This window comes from Anomaloglossus baeobatrachus, chromosome 8 (assembly GCF_048569485.1).
Source record: "Anomaloglossus baeobatrachus isolate aAnoBae1 chromosome 8, aAnoBae1.hap1, whole genome shotgun sequence".
NCBI lineage: Eukaryota > Metazoa > Chordata > Amphibia > Anura > Aromobatidae > Anomaloglossus > Anomaloglossus baeobatrachus.
In genome coordinates this window covers 161743046-161759713 of record NC_134360.1, presented here as the reverse complement: position 1 = coordinate 161759713, position 16668 = coordinate 161743046, and the positions used below count along the sequence as shown (strand labels likewise).

Below are 16668 nucleotides of genomic sequence, written 5' to 3'. Positions count from 1 at the left end.
CACCTGATAGTGTTTCGTGAAAGTGTGCAGGCTCGACCAGGTAGCTGCCTGACACACCTGCTGAGCCGTAGCCTGGTGCCGCAAAGCCCAGGACGCACCCACGGCTCTGGTAGAATGGGCCCTTAGCCCTGAGGGAACCGGAAGCCCAGAAGATCGGTAAGCTTCGAGAATAGGTTCCTTGATCCACCGAGCCAGGGTTGATTTGGAAGCCTGTGACCCTTTACGCTGGCCAGCGACAAGGTCAAAGAGTGCATCCGAGCGGCGCAGGGGCGCCGTACGAGAAATGTAGAGTCTGAGTGCTCTCACCAGATCTAACAAGTGCAAATCCCTTTCACATTGGTGAACTGGATGAGGACCAAAAGAGGGTAAGGAGATATCCTGATTGAGATGAAAGGGGGATACCACCTTAGGGAGAAATTCCGGAACCGGACGCAGAACCACCTTGTCCTGGTGAAACACCAGGAAAGGGGCTTTGCATGACAGCGCTGCTAGCTCAGACACTCTCCGAAGTGATGTGACTGCTACTAGGAAGGCCACTTTCTGCGAAAGGCGTGAGAGAGGAATATCCCTCATTGGCTCGAAAGGTGGTTTCTGAAGAGCCATCAGCACCCTGTTCAGATCCCAGGGTTCTAACGGCCGCTTGTAAGGAGGGACTATGTGACAAACCCCCTGCAGGAACGTGCGTACCTGTGGAAGTCTGGCTAGGCGCTTCTGAAAGAACACAGAGAGCGCTGAGACTTGTCCCTTAAGGGAGCCGAGCGACAAACCTTTTTCCAATCCGGATTGAAGGAAGGAAAGAAAAGTGGGCAAGGCAAATGGCCAGGGAGAAAAACCCTGATCAGAGCACCAAGATAAGAATATCCTCCACGTCCTGTGGTAGATCTTGGCGGACGTTGGTTTCCTAGCCTGTCTCATAGTGGCAATGACCTCTTCAGATAACCCTGAAGACGCTAGGATCCAGGACTCAATGGCCACACAGTCAGGTTGAGGGCCGCAGAATTCAGATGGAAAAACGGTCCTTGAGACAGCAAGTCTGGTCGGTCTGGTAGTGGCCACGGTTGGCCCACCGTGAGATGCCACAGATCCGGGTACCACGACCTCCTCGGCCAGTCTGGAGCGACGATGATGGCGCGGCGGCAGTCGGACCTGATCTTGCGTAACACTCTGGGCAACAGTGCCAGAGGAGGAAACACATAAGGGAGTTGAAACTGCGACCAATCCTGAACTAAAGCGTCTGCCGCCAGAGCTCTGTGATCTTGAGACCGTGCCATGAATGTCGGGACCTTGTGGTTGTGCCGGGACGCCATTAGGTCGACGTCCGGCATCCCCCAGCGGCAACAGATCTCCTGAAACACGTCCGGGTGAAGGGACCATTCCCCTGCGTCCATGCCCTGGCGACTGAGAAAGTCTGCTTCCCAGTTTTCTACGCCCGGGATGTGAACTGCGGATATGGTGGAGGCTGTGGCTTCCACCCATAGCAGAATCCGCCGGACTTCCTGGAAGGCTTGCCGACTGCGTGTTCCGCCTTGGTGGTTGATGTATGCCACCGCTGTGGAGTTGTCCGACTGAATTCGGATCTGCTTGCCTTCCAGCCACGGCTGGAACGCCTTTAGGGCAAGATACACTGCCCTTATCTCCAGAACATTGATCTGAAGGGAGGACTCTGGCTGAGTCCAAGTACCCTGAGCCCTGTGGTGGAGAAAAAACGCTCCCCACCCTGACAGGCTCGCGTCCGTCGTGACCACAGCCCAGGATGGGGGCAGGAAGGATTTCCCCTTCGACAGAGAAGTGGGAAGAAGCCACCACTGAAGGGAAGCCTTGGCTGCCCGAGAAAGGGAGACGTTCCTGTCGAGGGACGTCGACTTCCTGTCCCATTTGCGGAGAATGTCCCATTGAAGTGGACGCAGATGAAACTGCGCAAAAGGAACTGCCTCCATTGCTGCTACCATCTTCCCTAGGAAGTGCATGAGGCGCCGCAAGGGGTGTGACTGGCCTTGAAGGAGAGATTGCACCCCTGTCTGTAGTGAACGCTGTTTGTCCAGCGGAAGCTTCACTATCGCTGAGAGAGTATGAAACTCAATGCCAAGATATGTCAGTGATTGGGCCGGTGTCAGATTTGACTTTGGAAAATTGATGATCCACCCGAAACTCTGGAGAGTCTCTAGAGCAATGCTCAGGCTGTGTTGGCATGCCACTTGAGAGGGTGCCTTGACAAGCAGATCGTCTAAGTAAGGGATCACCGAGTGTCCCTGAGAGTGCAGAACTGCTACTACTGTTGCCATGACCTTGGTGAAGACCCGTGGGGCTGTCGCCAGGCCGAAAGGCAGCGCCACGAACTGAAGGTGTTCGTCCCCTATGGCGAAACGCAGGAAGCGCTGATGCTCTGGAGCAATCGGTACGTGGAGATAAGCATCTTTGATGTCGATTGATGCTAGGAAATCTCCTTGGGACATTGAGGCGATGACGGAGCGGAGCGATTCCATCCGGAACCGCCTGGTTTTTACATGTTTGTTGAGCAGTTTTAGGTCCAGAACAGGACGGAAGGATCCGTCCTTTTTCGGCACCACGAACAAGTTGGAGTAAAAACCGTGACCCTGTTGCTGAAAAGGAACAGGGATCACCACTCCTTCTGCCTTCAGAGTGCACACCGCCTGAAGAAGAGCATCGGCTCGCTCGGGGGGCGGAGATGTTCTGAAGAACCGAGTCGGAGGACGAGAGTTGAACTTTATCCTGTAACCGTGAGACAGAATGTCTCTCACCCAACGGTCTTTTACCTGTGGCAGCCAGGCGTCGCAAAAGCGGGAAAGCCTGCCACCGACCGAGGATGCGGTGTGAGGAGGCCGAAAGTCATGAGGAGGCCGCTTTGGGAGCGGTTCCCCCGGCGGTCTTTTTAGGACGTGACTTAGACCGCCATGAATCGGAGTTCCTCTGATCCTTCTGAGGCCTTTTGGACGAGGAGAATTGAGACCTGCCCGCGGACCGAAAGGACCGAAACCTCGATTGTACCTTCCGTGGTTGAGGTCTGTTTGGTTTGGACTGGGGTAAGGATGAGTCCTTTCCCTTGGATTGTTTAATGATTTCATCCAAATCGCTCACCAAACAGACGGTCGCCAGAAAATGGCAAACCGGTTAAGAACTTTTTGGAAGCAGAGTCTGCCTTCCATTCACGTAGCCACATGGCCCTGCGGACTGCCACCGAATTGGCGGATGCTACCGCCGTACGGCTCGCAGAGTCCAGGACAGCATTAATGGCGTAGGACGCAAACGCCGACGCCTGAGAGGTTAAGGACACCACTTGCGGAGCAGACGTACGTGTGACTGCATTAATCTGCGCATGACAAGCTGAGATAGCTTGGAGTGCCCATACGGCTGCGAATGCTGGAGCAAAAGACGCGCCGATAGCTTCATAGATGGATTTCAACCAGAGCTCCATCTGTCTGTCAGTGGCATCTTTGAGTGAAGCCCCATCTTCCACTGCAACTATGGATCTAGCCGCCAGTCTGGAGACTGGAGGATCCACCTTGGGACACTGAGCCCAGCCCTTGACAACGTCAGGGGGGAAGGGATAACGTGTATCCTTAAGGCGCTTGGAAAAACGCTTAACTGGACAAGCTCGGTGTTTCTGGACTGCCTCTCTGAAGTCAGAGTGATCCAGAAACGTACTCAATGTACGCTTGGGAAACCTGAAACGGAATTTCTCCTGCTGAGAAGCTGACTCCTCAATTGGAGGAGCTGGGGGAGAAATATCCAACACCTGATTGATGGTCGCTATAAGGTCATTCACTATGGCGTCACCTTCAGGTGTATCTAGGTTGAGAGCGGCCTCAGGATCAGAATCCTGATCTGCTACCTCCGCTTCATCATCCAGAGAGTCCTCATGCTGAGACCCTGAACACTGTGATGAAGTCGAGGGAATTTCCCAGCGAGCCCGCTTAGGCGGCCTGGGACTGCGGTCCGTGTCAGAGACCTCACCCTGGGACCTATGGGTCACCCCAGGAGCACTTTGCTGCTCCAACTGAGGGGGGCCTGGGGTCAATGATTCAACAGTGCCCGTGGCCTGAGTCACCGGTCTGGACTGTAAGGCTTCTAGTATCTTAGCAGACCATTTATCCATACTCTCAGACAGTTTGTCAGCAAATACTGCAAACTCCGTCCCTGTCACCTGGACAGTGGTAGCAGGTGGTTCCACCTGGGCCACCAGTAGCAGAGGCTCCGGCTGAGTAAGTGCCACAGGGGCCGAGCATTGCACACCCTCCTTCGCACAAAGCATAAAAACTGAGGAGCCCGTGAGGCACGGGGGGTGTATAGGCAGAAGGTGGGGGGCTTTACACTTTTAAGTGTAATACTTTGTGTGGCCTCCGGAGGCAGAAGCTATACACCCAATTGTCTGGGTCTCCCAATGGAGCGACAAAGAAAGAAATCTTTAGAAAACATAATTCTAAAGATCTTTTGTGATATTCTAATAAGAGTAGGGACTAGTGAAGGGCATTAGATACAACTAGTCTGCCCTCATATCATTTTAACACGCCCCTTTAGGAGTGCTAATATGCTATTCAATGCCCAGCGTCATTGGCGGTGACACGCGCATCTGTGTCCATTGTCACCACCTCAGACGCAGGGTTTGGGGTCAATGCGCATGATCAGAAGTCCCTGCACTTCCACTCATGCGCACTATGAAGCCGGATGTACACATCCCGGCTTCAGAGAGGTCTAGTGTGCATGACCCGAAGTACAGGGACTTCTGATCATGCGCACTGACCCCAAACCCGGCGTCTGATGCAGTCGCAACGCAAATACGTGTGTCACAGCCAGCAGGTTAGTATGCCCCTGTGGCGTGCTAACATGCTAAAAGGGCAGACTAGTCGGGGGAACTAAAGCCCTTGTGTCTAGTACTCACGCTCATTAGCATATCATAAAGGCTCTTTACAAATACTTTTTTTAAAGATCTCTTTATCTATGCTATGTGTATACAGGGACGGTTAAGCAGGGACTAGCAGTTTGCACCCAGAACTGCTCGTGGATCTGGATCCATATTGGACCTGACAGGTTCCCTTTAGGGTTTGTAACATTTATAAGTGATAAAATGATTTATGCCTAAAATGATACCCTATAATCTAGTTTACAATTAATCTAGTTTACAATTATTCTTTGGCATCAGGGAGTGGGTTTTATTATCGTACTATAAATTATTGGGGTATGGGGAACACTTCGTCTAGGATCACATATGCTCCGACACAATCATTTTAATAAAACAAATAGTGCAGCATTTTTGCGCTATTTTGCTGGTAAAATTACAGACACCCTAACAGAAAAAAACGGCCTGACCCCATTAAAAGTCAATAGGGGATTGTCTGGCATCCATGAGGTCCGTCTTGAGATCGGTCCCTGGCATGAGATCCATATTTCTGTTTCCATTAAAGAACCCCCATTACTGGTATGACCCCGGCATTACTAACTGTGACTGTGCTATCCAGTAGCTGAAGTGCAGTCTACACCTCTAACCATAATAATCCACATATCATACAGAAAATGGAGAAATCAATTGTACAACAGTGTAAAATCTACTTGAATAAACCTAGAAAAAATGAGCTATAACTGTATCCCAAGGGTGGTTCCTGCCTTAACCCCTGTAGAGCAGCCGCGGCTTTCTGAGTAATGAGTGTGGGATGTCTCCCAGTATCAGTGCTGCTCAGTGCCGGACACAGCTTGCACGGTTGGCTGAGGGTCCAGCCCAAACAACGTCCCCAAATATGAATGTTCTCGGGTTTCCATGATTTGCTCTGGTCTCACTGGGTGTAAAAGAGTTGCAGGCTGCGGATTAAGTGTGTATTTTTCCAAGAAAGCCAAGTCAGGAGGCCGTTGGTAGTCAGTTGGCTGGGACAACACCGAAGAACCAGCATGAGTCTCCAGCTCTGCCTCATTTTCAGCCATTTCCACTGGTACCAGTGTGATTGGGACACAAATATCAGTATCTGAGCTCTGAGAAGCAGCTGGGTAGGTCTTTGCCTCGTCTCTCGCAGCGTCCTCCTCTTCCGCCTTGGAGCCATGAACATGGTCAATATGATACTTGAGCTTATCCTTCCTTTTGAAGGTTGCATTGCAGTGCTGGCAGTTAAAGGGACGGGCATCCGAGTGGATGACTAAATGTTTAGTCAGAGTCTTTTTAATGCGAAATGACTGGTTGCAAATCTGACATTTGTATGGCTTCTCCCCTGCGGATCAAAGAAATAGTCACAACTTGGAAATCTCCATTATGCATTTTATAAAATCTGAACTAAAAAATAAGCAGTATTGAATGCATATAAGCTTGGTGTACCCATAATGCACATCATCATAAAATGAGTGTATTAAAAGGCCAAATGCTATTATACCAGAATTGTCATACAAAATGATTAAAACAATTAGAAAAATCCCCCCCTGTGTGAGTTTGCCTTAAATACCCAGTGTGTTGTTTGAATGTTGCAATATTTTATATCAGATTATCTCTATGATTTAGAACATCATTGTCCGAAACACGTCAGAGAAGTCACTAATATGATGCTTGGATACTTTTCACATGTATGTGTTTTTAACACATTTTGCTGATTTTGTTTTTAATGTCATTTTTGTTTTTTGATTTTTAACATGCCTCAATAAAATTGAAGTTTTAAGCTAAAAAAACAATTAGAAAAAAAACCTTTTCTTATTGTAAAGAAAAAATGTAAAACTTTTTTTTCTCCCTTTTTACACCAATAGCTTTACTCTTATCAGTCATGGTCACACTTCTAACCAGTGTCCTGTACTTAAAGGGTATAGCCAGGACTTAAATAATGTGCCTAAGTACTAACAGGCAGCTGCCTACCTACTTGCCTGTTGTGCCCGGTGCCGTTCTTTGCCGGCACAGACCGCTCCTCCCAGCAACTTCTGCTGACGTTGCATCAACAGAGCGGCGGTTTATCATCCGCTCTGCTCTATAGATGGGGTGGGACAGCAAATGTCACACTGATTGACAGCCGGCTCTCCCACTTAGGCAGCAGGCTGGTCCATCAGCATGGCATCTGCTATCCCGCCCATCTACGGTAGAGCGGAAAAGAAGCCTCTGACTGTTGACGAAGCCATTGTAGCTCAGTCAGGAGCAGTCTGTGACTGCTCTGTGCCAGCAAAGAACGGCGCAGGGTAGAATAAGCAGGAAAGTGGGAAATACTTGTCTGAGACCGTGTTTTTCCAAACATAAGACACTTATTTTTTTTTTTTGCCCCTAACCGACCCCCCCCCCCCCCCCCCCAAGCACTAGGACTTATTTTTGGAGGAGGTCTTATTCTTGGAGAGGCACAGTTGGGAGGTAAGTTTAACCCCCCAAAAAAGCAGACTCCCCCCCCCCCCCCAACCCCCGACACTTCCCAGGAGACCCATACTTACCAGACCCGGATGTCTGCATGGCTCCCTGGTCCTCCCTGTGATCTCCGGTAGATGCTACACGCCGTCCTCCCCTGCATCTTTCTGACACGCACGCACACAGCAGATCGCTGACACACTAACACACAGCAGATGGCAGATTGCAGAACACACACACATCACATCCAGCGTTAAAGAATGCTTCAGGCAGCAGGGAATGATGGAATGAAGTCACGTGTGTCCACAGGTCCTGTTGCGGCAGGTCTTTGCAATTCACTGCACAGCCTCTCAGGATTGTGCCGGCGACAAGAAAATCAGTGTCGCTGGATGTGGGGAGTATGTATGTGATCCAATGTGTGTGCGAGCGATCCGATGTTTGTGTGCGCGATCCGATGTTTGTGTGCACGATCCGATGTTTGTGAGTGTGCGATCCACTGCAGGTCCTTTGCTCAGCGTCTGGTGTGTGTGACTGCGGAGTGTCCGCTGTCTATAATAAAGTGTCCTGTAGTATCTGTAACTTTTTTAGCTGCACGGACACTTCATTTTTGACCCGCGGCTAGGGCTTATTTTCAGGGGAGGGCTTATATTTAAAGTCTTGCTCTGAAAATGCTCAAAATCCCTGCTAGGGCTTATTTTTGAAAAAACACGGTAGTTCTTAGGCATATTTTTTTTAAAGTTCTGTATATACTCTCTAAGCTGGTTGCCCCATGAACAAAGTATTTTTAATCATAAATCTTGGAATAACAATAGTAATAACAATAAAAATGTCAACAATCAGTACTTTGTATTGTGTTTTTTTTTTTAATTAAATCTTCAGACCACCATGAATACATTTGTTATCAGCACAGTCAGTGCCTGGATCTGGGGCGAACATAACATTAGCGGAACCTCTGCAGCTGCACAGGGGCCAAGCGGTAAAGGCATTGTGCATTATAATGAGCCCTGGGGATCAAATGGGGCCATATGCTGTCCCTGCACAGGGGCCCTTTCCAGTCTGTGTCCATCAGTGGGCTGGATATAACCAATGTATGAAGCCAGAGCAGTACCGCTCTGTACACGGTGTAGTGGCCCTTTCAGGGAACGGACTCTCAGATCTTATTCTGCTCCCGCCAAGATGGCAGCAATGGAGGCCTTCAGCAGGACCCCTGCTACCATCGCAACACACAGCTGGAGCCTGCACGGTATGTGTATATACATCACACATCAGGAAGGGGGTACACGACACAACCTTACTTACTCTGTCTGCTTTCAGATTTATTGCATGATGTATTATAATATAATGTTTCTAATTACCAGAATGTGTCCTGAAGTGCATTTCAAGACTTGATTTCCCTTTGAAGACTTTTTTGCATACTTCACATTGATGAAATGTGGCCTTGTACCTACAAAATGGAGAAAGGGACATGAAGACTGTGCCTGAACCAGGTTGATACATCATAGATGCAGCGAATACTGAATAATAGGACACATAGCTATATTGATAAATCAGAAAATCCAAGGCTCATCCCTAGTTATGTTGGAAAATTACACTGCAAGATGACAAGAAATGATCTCTGATGAAGTGGGTTTCCTTATAATTTAATACTTCACATGGAGCCGATTTATCAATGTATTTACACCAGGATATGAAACCTTTATTCCTTACACACAAACATGGCTTCTTTTGATATTGTTTTAAGTTTACCACAGAGACCCCAAAAGTGCTTGTACCTGGCTACTGAATCTGGTGCAGCTTGTGCAGGGGTAAAAAGTGGCACACTTCTACAATGCGCCAGGATCCAGAATTGTCCCAAAATACATTGATAAAAAGTGAGGGCCAGATATTTGAAAGCTAAAGTAACAACCTAAAAGACCATCATCGCAGCTCTCAGAGGTTGTCACTCAGGTATTCTACAGCAATATTTCACAACTTTACTCCTCTATTAGTGTAAAATAAGAGGAAGGAATTAGGGAAGAAGATAAAACTCACATTAAACTATAAAAGGGTTTGTTTTTTTCTGAAAGGGTTTTATCTATCACTAACTAATTGATGGGACCTCGACCAATTCTGAGATGGAAGTGACTGAAGCTCTCATTTAGTGCGGTGTCTCATTCTAAATTTTCATTCCCAGCAGTTCCAAAAACTGCAGCACAGCATTACTGACGAAGGGTGGCAGGGGCGCCATTGTGCAGGGAAAACAGTGACGTGGCTGCAGACCCTAAATCAGCGCTGCATTATGATACATCTTAGCAATAGGCCCCCACTTTGTAAGATTGAATGGTCAGTCGTTAAAAATGCCCCTTGGTTCAAAAAACTTGTCACAAACATCAGGGCTCATGATTAGACAACAAAATGTTTAGGCAGAAAATTTGGTTTATGATATGAGAAGCTGTGACAGGGGGTCTTAGTTGTTTTTGTTTCCAGGCCCTTAAAATTCTTGATGTAAGTCGGAATACCAGTTTAAAAGAGGCTTAAACTATAAATACCTATAGAATAGTGCAAATCTACAAACATGTCTACATAGATGACATACTGCCCAATTATCTGCTGCGGTCACAGTAGCAGTATTAAGCTTGGGGCTATATCAGACTTACTTCTGCCAAACCTTCTCTCCCAGATGAACACTTTTGTAATGTACAGTTAAATGGTCACGACGGCCAAAACATTTTCCACATTCTTCACATTGATGGGCTTTCTCACCTTTAAGATAAAACAAATTCTCATCCTTTATATAAATTGTTCATCACTACTCCTTACAATTACATACATACATAGGAGAAAATAAGTATTTCATACGCTGTCCATTTTGCAAGGTTTCCCACCTACCAAGAATGGAGGGGTCTGTAATTTTTATAGTAGGTAACTTCAACTGTGACAGACAGAATCCCCCCCCAGAAAATCCCATTGTATGATTTTAAAATAGTTAATTTGCATTTTATTGCATGAAATAAGAATTTGATCACCTACCAACCAGCAAAAATTCTGGGTCTCACAGACCTGTTATTTTTTCTTTAAGAATCCCTCCTATTCTGTACTCATTACATGTATTAATTGCACCTGTTTGCGCCCATTATAAAAAGGCACCTGTCCACACACTCAATCACTCCCCAAACTCTCCACTATGACCAAGACCAAAAGAACTGAATAAGGACAAAATTGTAGACCTGCACAAGCTGGGATGAGCTTCAGGACAATAGGCAACCAGCTTGGTGAGAAGGCAACAACTGTTGCCAGAATTATTAGAAAATGGAAGAAACACGGGGGCGTGTCCTAGACATGGTGGCGTGAGGAAGCTTACCTCCAGAGCTCCTGCGCCCACAGCTTTATTTTGCAGACTCCTGCGGTCCCTTCTCACCCGAGATGGCCCCCAAGAAAAGACCGGGCGGTGCCCCCGCCTCCGCATCCCCCGGAGTGAGTCAGAAGCCCCAGGGGAGCCTCTCTAGATACCTGGCGGTGTCGGGCCGGGAGCTCCCGCCGGCGGCCCTGGACAAGATGGCGCCGGCGTCTCAGCAGCGTTCCCCGGCTGGGGATTCCCCTGGAGCGACACGGCGCCCGCCCACAGCCTCTGCAGCAGCTCGGGTGTCGGGTGAAGGGGAGAAGTTGGTGAACGTCACAGCAGGGAGACCGGCGGCGGCAGGTCAAGGTACAGAAGCATGGAGGAGGGGGGGACCCACAGGCCCGGACACACAGCATGTCACTGAGGGGGCAGTGGAGGCCTCGGCATCTGGGGGACCACCTGTGCTGGGATTCCCTGCGTTCCTCTGCACCCCTGGTACACCTCCTTCTCTGGCCCAAGCAGAAGACCCCTTGATGACAGGCGACCAGCCCCCTGGCCCCCCCCGGGATGACTTGCAGGCTTTGAGAGAGCTTATATTGGCCCTCCCCAGCAAAAAAGATCTGGAGGATGTGGTGGCCAGGATAGAATCCTCCCAGCAGATGGCGCTGACCACCCTGAGGGAGGAAATGGTGGTGCTGGAAGATAGAATAGAGGCAACAGAGCAAGCACAGGAGTCCCTGGAGGGTAGAATGGAAAGGATTGAACGGGACTGTGAGTCTTCTAATGCCCGCATTAGGGAGCTAGCTCTGCTATTGGACGATCAAGAAAACAGGGGCAGAAGAAATAATATAAGGCTGAAAGGTATACCGGAGGACTGGCCCCAAGATCTGCTGCGCACCAATGTCTTATCCATATTCAATCAAGTCACTGATCGCCCACCTGAGGCCTCCTATCTCTTTGACAGAATTCACAGGGTCGCAAGGCCTGGCCCCAGATCTGCTTCCTTCCCCAGAGACGTTTTATGTCGCTTGCATTATTATGGGGACAGAGAGAGGATTCTTCAGGGAGCCTGGTCGAAGGGCTCTGTGGAAGTAGATGGGGCTGTGGTGAAGCTATTTCCGGACGTCTCCAGCCGCACACTATACATGAGACGGTTGCTTCACCCCCTTCTGCTCAAAATCAAAGAGGCAAGCGCCTCGTACAGATGGGGCCACCCCTTTCATCTGATTGTCCGCAAGGGGGACTCCGTGTTCCCATTGAGGAGGCACTCTGAGCTTTCAAAATTGTATGACTTTCTTGGAATACCAGACTGCTCAATCCCGGACTGGATGGAGTGGGAACCTCAGGCCCCAACAGGGCGGCGAAGGAGGAGGGACGGCGTCCGGGCCTCCCCCTGTGATGATTTTGGAGGGTCATGAAATCTCTCGGTTGCTGATGGGTCGGGGAAGGGACCAAAGTGGTGGCTGAGTGGTCGGGAGAGGAGTATGGTTGGGGGTTACCTGGGGGTGCCCCCTGACCTCCTGGCTCCGATGGCAAGTGTTCTGGCCATACGACTGGCCCAACAGTCCACAGCATACTGACTAATGTTCATTGCAACTTTGATCTGTTGTCGTTGGGTCGTTTGTGGGGCGGGCGGGGGAGGGGGGTTTTTGCATTTCCATCTTGGGTGGGAGGGTCCGTGGGAGGTTAATTTGACAGACCCTCCCCGGTTGTTTGGGGTCTGGGTCATCAGGCTTAAATAAGTGAGGCGCGGGTTGGAGCTCTGGCCACATGTCAGTTCTTGTCCCTATCTATACCTAAGCAGTTTCTGGGCTGGTCCCTGGTACTGCGTGCGGCAGAACAGCTGCTTTTCCACTCTCTGTCTTTTCACTTTCTGCTCTTCTACATCTTTCTCTCTCCTCTGCTAAAGGGTCTTCGCTTTCGCTTGCCTATATTCTTTCCACCCCCCCTCTTCCACTCATCCGTTTTCCCCCTCTCTTTCCCCCTCCCTCTTATTTTCTTTTTTTTTTTTTTTTTTTTTTGTGTGTGTAACTTGTTGTTTGTTCCTCCAGAGGTCAGTGACGGAGTATGACGAAGCTGAGACAAGCTGAGCTTCGGGTGGGCTCACTGAATGTTAAGGGTCTTCACAGCCCGGAGAAACGGTCTATTCTCCTGAACCTACTATGGAAAAATCGAATTCAGGTCGCTTTCCTCCAAGAAACACACTACTGTGAGGCAAAACCATACAAACTTGCCGATAGAAGGTATCCTGTTGTGCATCATTCACCCTCCCCTGACTCTAGATCCAGGGGCACAAGCATCTTAATGTCCAGTACGCTCCCATGGGAACTGTTGGACTCTCGTTCGGATGATCAGGGAAGGCTTCTGATGCTCAAGGGACGCATTGCTACTCAGACTTTCACCTTTGTGGCGGTCTACTTGCCAAATTCGGGTCAATGCCCCACATTGCTGCGTTACCTTGAGCAGATAGAGGAATTCTCTGAGGGTACTCTGGTCCTCGGGGGTGACTTTAATGTTGTGTTGGAGCCGCCGAGGGATAGCTCCAAAGGAGTGTCCAGTGTGCCACATTCGGCACTACGTCGCTTGCGACGGGGTTTACATGACCATCAACTAATAGACGCATGGCGATTGCTGCATCCATCAGACAAAGATTTCTCATTTTACTCGGCAGTACATGATTGCTACTCCAGGTTAGACCTCTTTTTCCTCAAACATGGGGATCTACATTCTCTGGTGGCTTCCTCAATCGAGTGCATATCATTCTCTGATCACGCCTTGATCACAATAACTCTATCCCTCGGCTACCCCATCGGGAGGCAGAGTCAATGGACCCTGAACACTTCGCTACTTGACGAACCGGTGACAATGCAGGAAATAAGGGAGGCCTTGAGGGAATATTTCAGCGGCAGCGGGGGGGGAGAGGTGTCCCCGGGCATTGTCTGGGAGGCACACAAATGTGTGGTGAGGGGACTGTTCATCAAACATGGGGCACGTCTGAAGAGAGAAAGAGAGGCTAAGGTTACATCCCTTCTGACAGACATTAGAGAGTTGGAGGCAATCCACAAGGGGTCTCTGGGAGGGGACGTGGGGGCCATTTTGGTCAAGAAGAGGGAGGAGTTGCGGTCCCTGCTATATTATAAGGCTAGGGGAACATTGGCTAGGTGCAGACGGCATTTCTATGAATTTGGCAATAAGAGTGGCAGGGCCCTGGCTAGAGCTCTGAGGACTCAGAGAGCGAGAGGATATGTTTCGAAGGTGCACATCGCGGGAGACAGGTGGGCTACTCTGCCGAAAGACATTGCCTCCGCTTTTAAAGATTTTTATTCCACCCTTTATGCAGTTGATGAGGGGCGGTCTGGGAAGGCCAGGACGGAATTGCGTAGCCGTATACGGAAGTACATCGCGGACTCCGGCTTGGGTTGTCTCAAGCCGGAGGCTGCGGCTGATCTGGAAAGGCCCATCTCGGAGGAGGAATACTGGTCCGCACTTAAAAAATCTCCCACAGGCAAGGCCCCTGGCCCGGATGGTTTTCCTCTGCTCTATTACAAAAAGTTGGATTCCATTTTGATTTCCCCGTTTCTCTCAGCATTTAACCATGGCCCACATGCTGAAGCCGTCCCCTTGCCAAGGGATACCCTGGCTGCTAATATTGTAGTTATCCCCAAAGAGGGCAAAGACCCTACTTCGTGCTCTAGTTATCGACCCATTTCTCTCCTCAACACAGACCTGAAGCTCTTCACTAGGATTCTTTCGGATAGACTTTCCCCATTGCTGGGGGAGATTGTTCACCCAGACCAGGCGGGGTTCATGATGGGTAGGGAAGCAAGGGACAATACGACTAAGGCTTTGAACATAATACACAAGGCTAAATCCGATGGGCTGCCTTTGATGCTTCTGTCAACCGACGCAGAAAAAGCGTTCGACAGAGTTAACTGGATTTTTATGGAGGAGGTCTTGCGGGCTGTGGGGTTGGGGAGTATGATGCTTGCTTGGATTTGCTCCCTGTACAGCATCCCTTCGGCAGCAGTCAGAGTGAACGGTCTCCTTTCAGAGAGATTCCCCATTCGCAATGGAACAAGACAGGGCTGTCCTCTCTCGCCCCTGATTTTCATATTGACTCTGGAACCCCTGCTCAGTCGGATCAGAAGTAACGTTAACATTTCGGGCCCTAACGCCTCAGGTTCTACTTATAAAATAGCGGCTTATGCGGACGATTTGATTTTTTTTATTACCAACCCGCGGGTTTCCCTCCCTAACCTTCTGAGAGAGTTGGACACATACTCCTCTCTATCCAACTTTAAAATTAATATGTCAAAATCGGAGGCCCTAAATATATCTCTTCCCCTTGAGCAAGTCACATCGCTACAATCTGCGTTCGAGTTTAGGTGGGCTAGCCAGTCCCTGAAGTATTTGGGAGTCCAGTTGACTGCGGACCCTAGTCAAATTTACAAGTTGAATTATCTCCCGCTTCTGCAGTCAATTGAGAAAGATTGCGCTAACTGGGGGAAGGGCTACTTCACATGGTTCGGGAGATGTGCAATTTTGAAGATGAATATCCTGCCACGTCTCTTATACCTCTTCCAATCCTTGCCGATTAAAATCCCTAGCTCTTTCTTCAAGGAACTGGCCTCTCTACAGATCAAATTTATCTGGGCCAACAAGCCTGCGAGACTTTCCCGGTCTCTTTTGTGCAGACCTAAGAGTAGGGGAGGCTTGGGTATCCCAGACCTCAAAAAGTATTACTTGGCCACGCACATGGTTAGGGTATTGGACTGGTGCCGTCATTCCGGCACAAAGCCATGGGTGGCCCTAGAACAGAGTTTCTCGGAAATACATCTCCCGGCCATCCCCTGGCTTTTGAACCTCTCCCTGCCGGCTCTGAGATCCCATCCTACCATTGGCGCCACTCTTGAATGCTGTGCGATAGGGGAGGTCAGACGACTCCTTTTGCCAGTACCTTCTCCTATGACACCCATTCTGGGTGACCCGGAATTCCGTCCTGGTCTTTCGGACCCGGTCTTCAGAAAGTGGGTTCAAGGGGGCAAATTCAGAGCTTGTCATCTGGGTAGAGAGGGGGATTGGCTTTCACTAGCGGATATCCGGGGCTTCTTGCCTGCGGGTCCCCTGGGGGATTGGAGGGCTATGCAGTTGAGGCACTACATGCACTCCCTCCCTCGCTTCAGTCGATATGTCGGACCTCCTACGGGGTTTGAAAAGTTGTGCCTGGGAGAGGGAGTCTTACGGCACTCACTATCTCTGGTATATAATATGCTATCAGATCCGGGGGATTTGCCCCCCCCGGCCTACCTGCTGCAGTGGGAGAGGGACCTGGGGATTAGTTTATCTGACTCACAAAGAAACAACATTCTCCAGCTGGCACATAGAACTTCGATCAGTTCCAGACTGTTGGAAGCTAACTACAAACTGTTGGCTAGGTGGTACAGGGTCCCGACCAGACTCCATAGAATGTTTCCCTCAGTTGACCCAGTTTGTTGGAGATGCGGTCTGGGGGAGGGTGATTTTATGCACATTTTCTGGTCCTGCCCTTCGTTGCAGCGGTTTTGGTCAGAAGTGGGGGAGGTAATCAGACGAGTGACCGGTACTACTGAGACATTGGGTCCGGAGCTGTTCATTCTACAGCTTTCCGAACTCCCGGTCTCTAAATATAGGCGATCTTTGCTTAGATTTCTGGTCATGTCGGCCAGGTCTTGCATCCCGCTTGGTTGGAAGTCTACTACCCCCCCACGGTGACACAGTGGGTCTCGCGGATTAACGATCTGATGTACATGGAGGATTTGACATCCTCTATTAACGATCGCCAGGAGGACTTTTATCGGACATGGTTTCCATGGATGGAGTTCACCTACTCGGCGGAATATGCGGACTTGCTCTTGGAACCTCAGGAGTAGTGATTTACCCCCCTTTTTTTTTTTTTTTTCTTTCTCTCTCCTTCTCTCTTTCTTTCTCCCCCTCTCTTCTTTCCTTTTCCACACTATTCCCCGATCTTCCTTCCTGCTTTCTTCCTCCACCCCTTTCT

At 49.5% G+C, this 16668-nt stretch overlaps 1 protein-coding gene across 1 annotated transcript in view; it reads right to left on the bottom strand.

Moving 5' to 3' along the window:
* Positions 1-4758: 4758 nt before the first annotated feature.
* The window catches only part of ZBTB41 (zinc finger and BTB domain containing 41), a 35111-nt gene continuing 23201 nt past the window's right edge, over positions 4759-16668 (bottom strand). The window contains exons 8-10 of the mRNA XM_075322189.1: positions 9949-10054; positions 8668-8756; positions 4759-6212 (exon numbers count right to left, since the gene is read on the bottom strand). Of these exons, the coding sequence (XP_075178304.1) occupies positions 5680-6212; positions 8668-8756; positions 9949-10054 (728 nt within the window). The 3' untranslated portion in view covers positions 4759-5679. The remainder of the gene's footprint in view (positions 6213-8667; positions 8757-9948; positions 10055-16668) is intronic.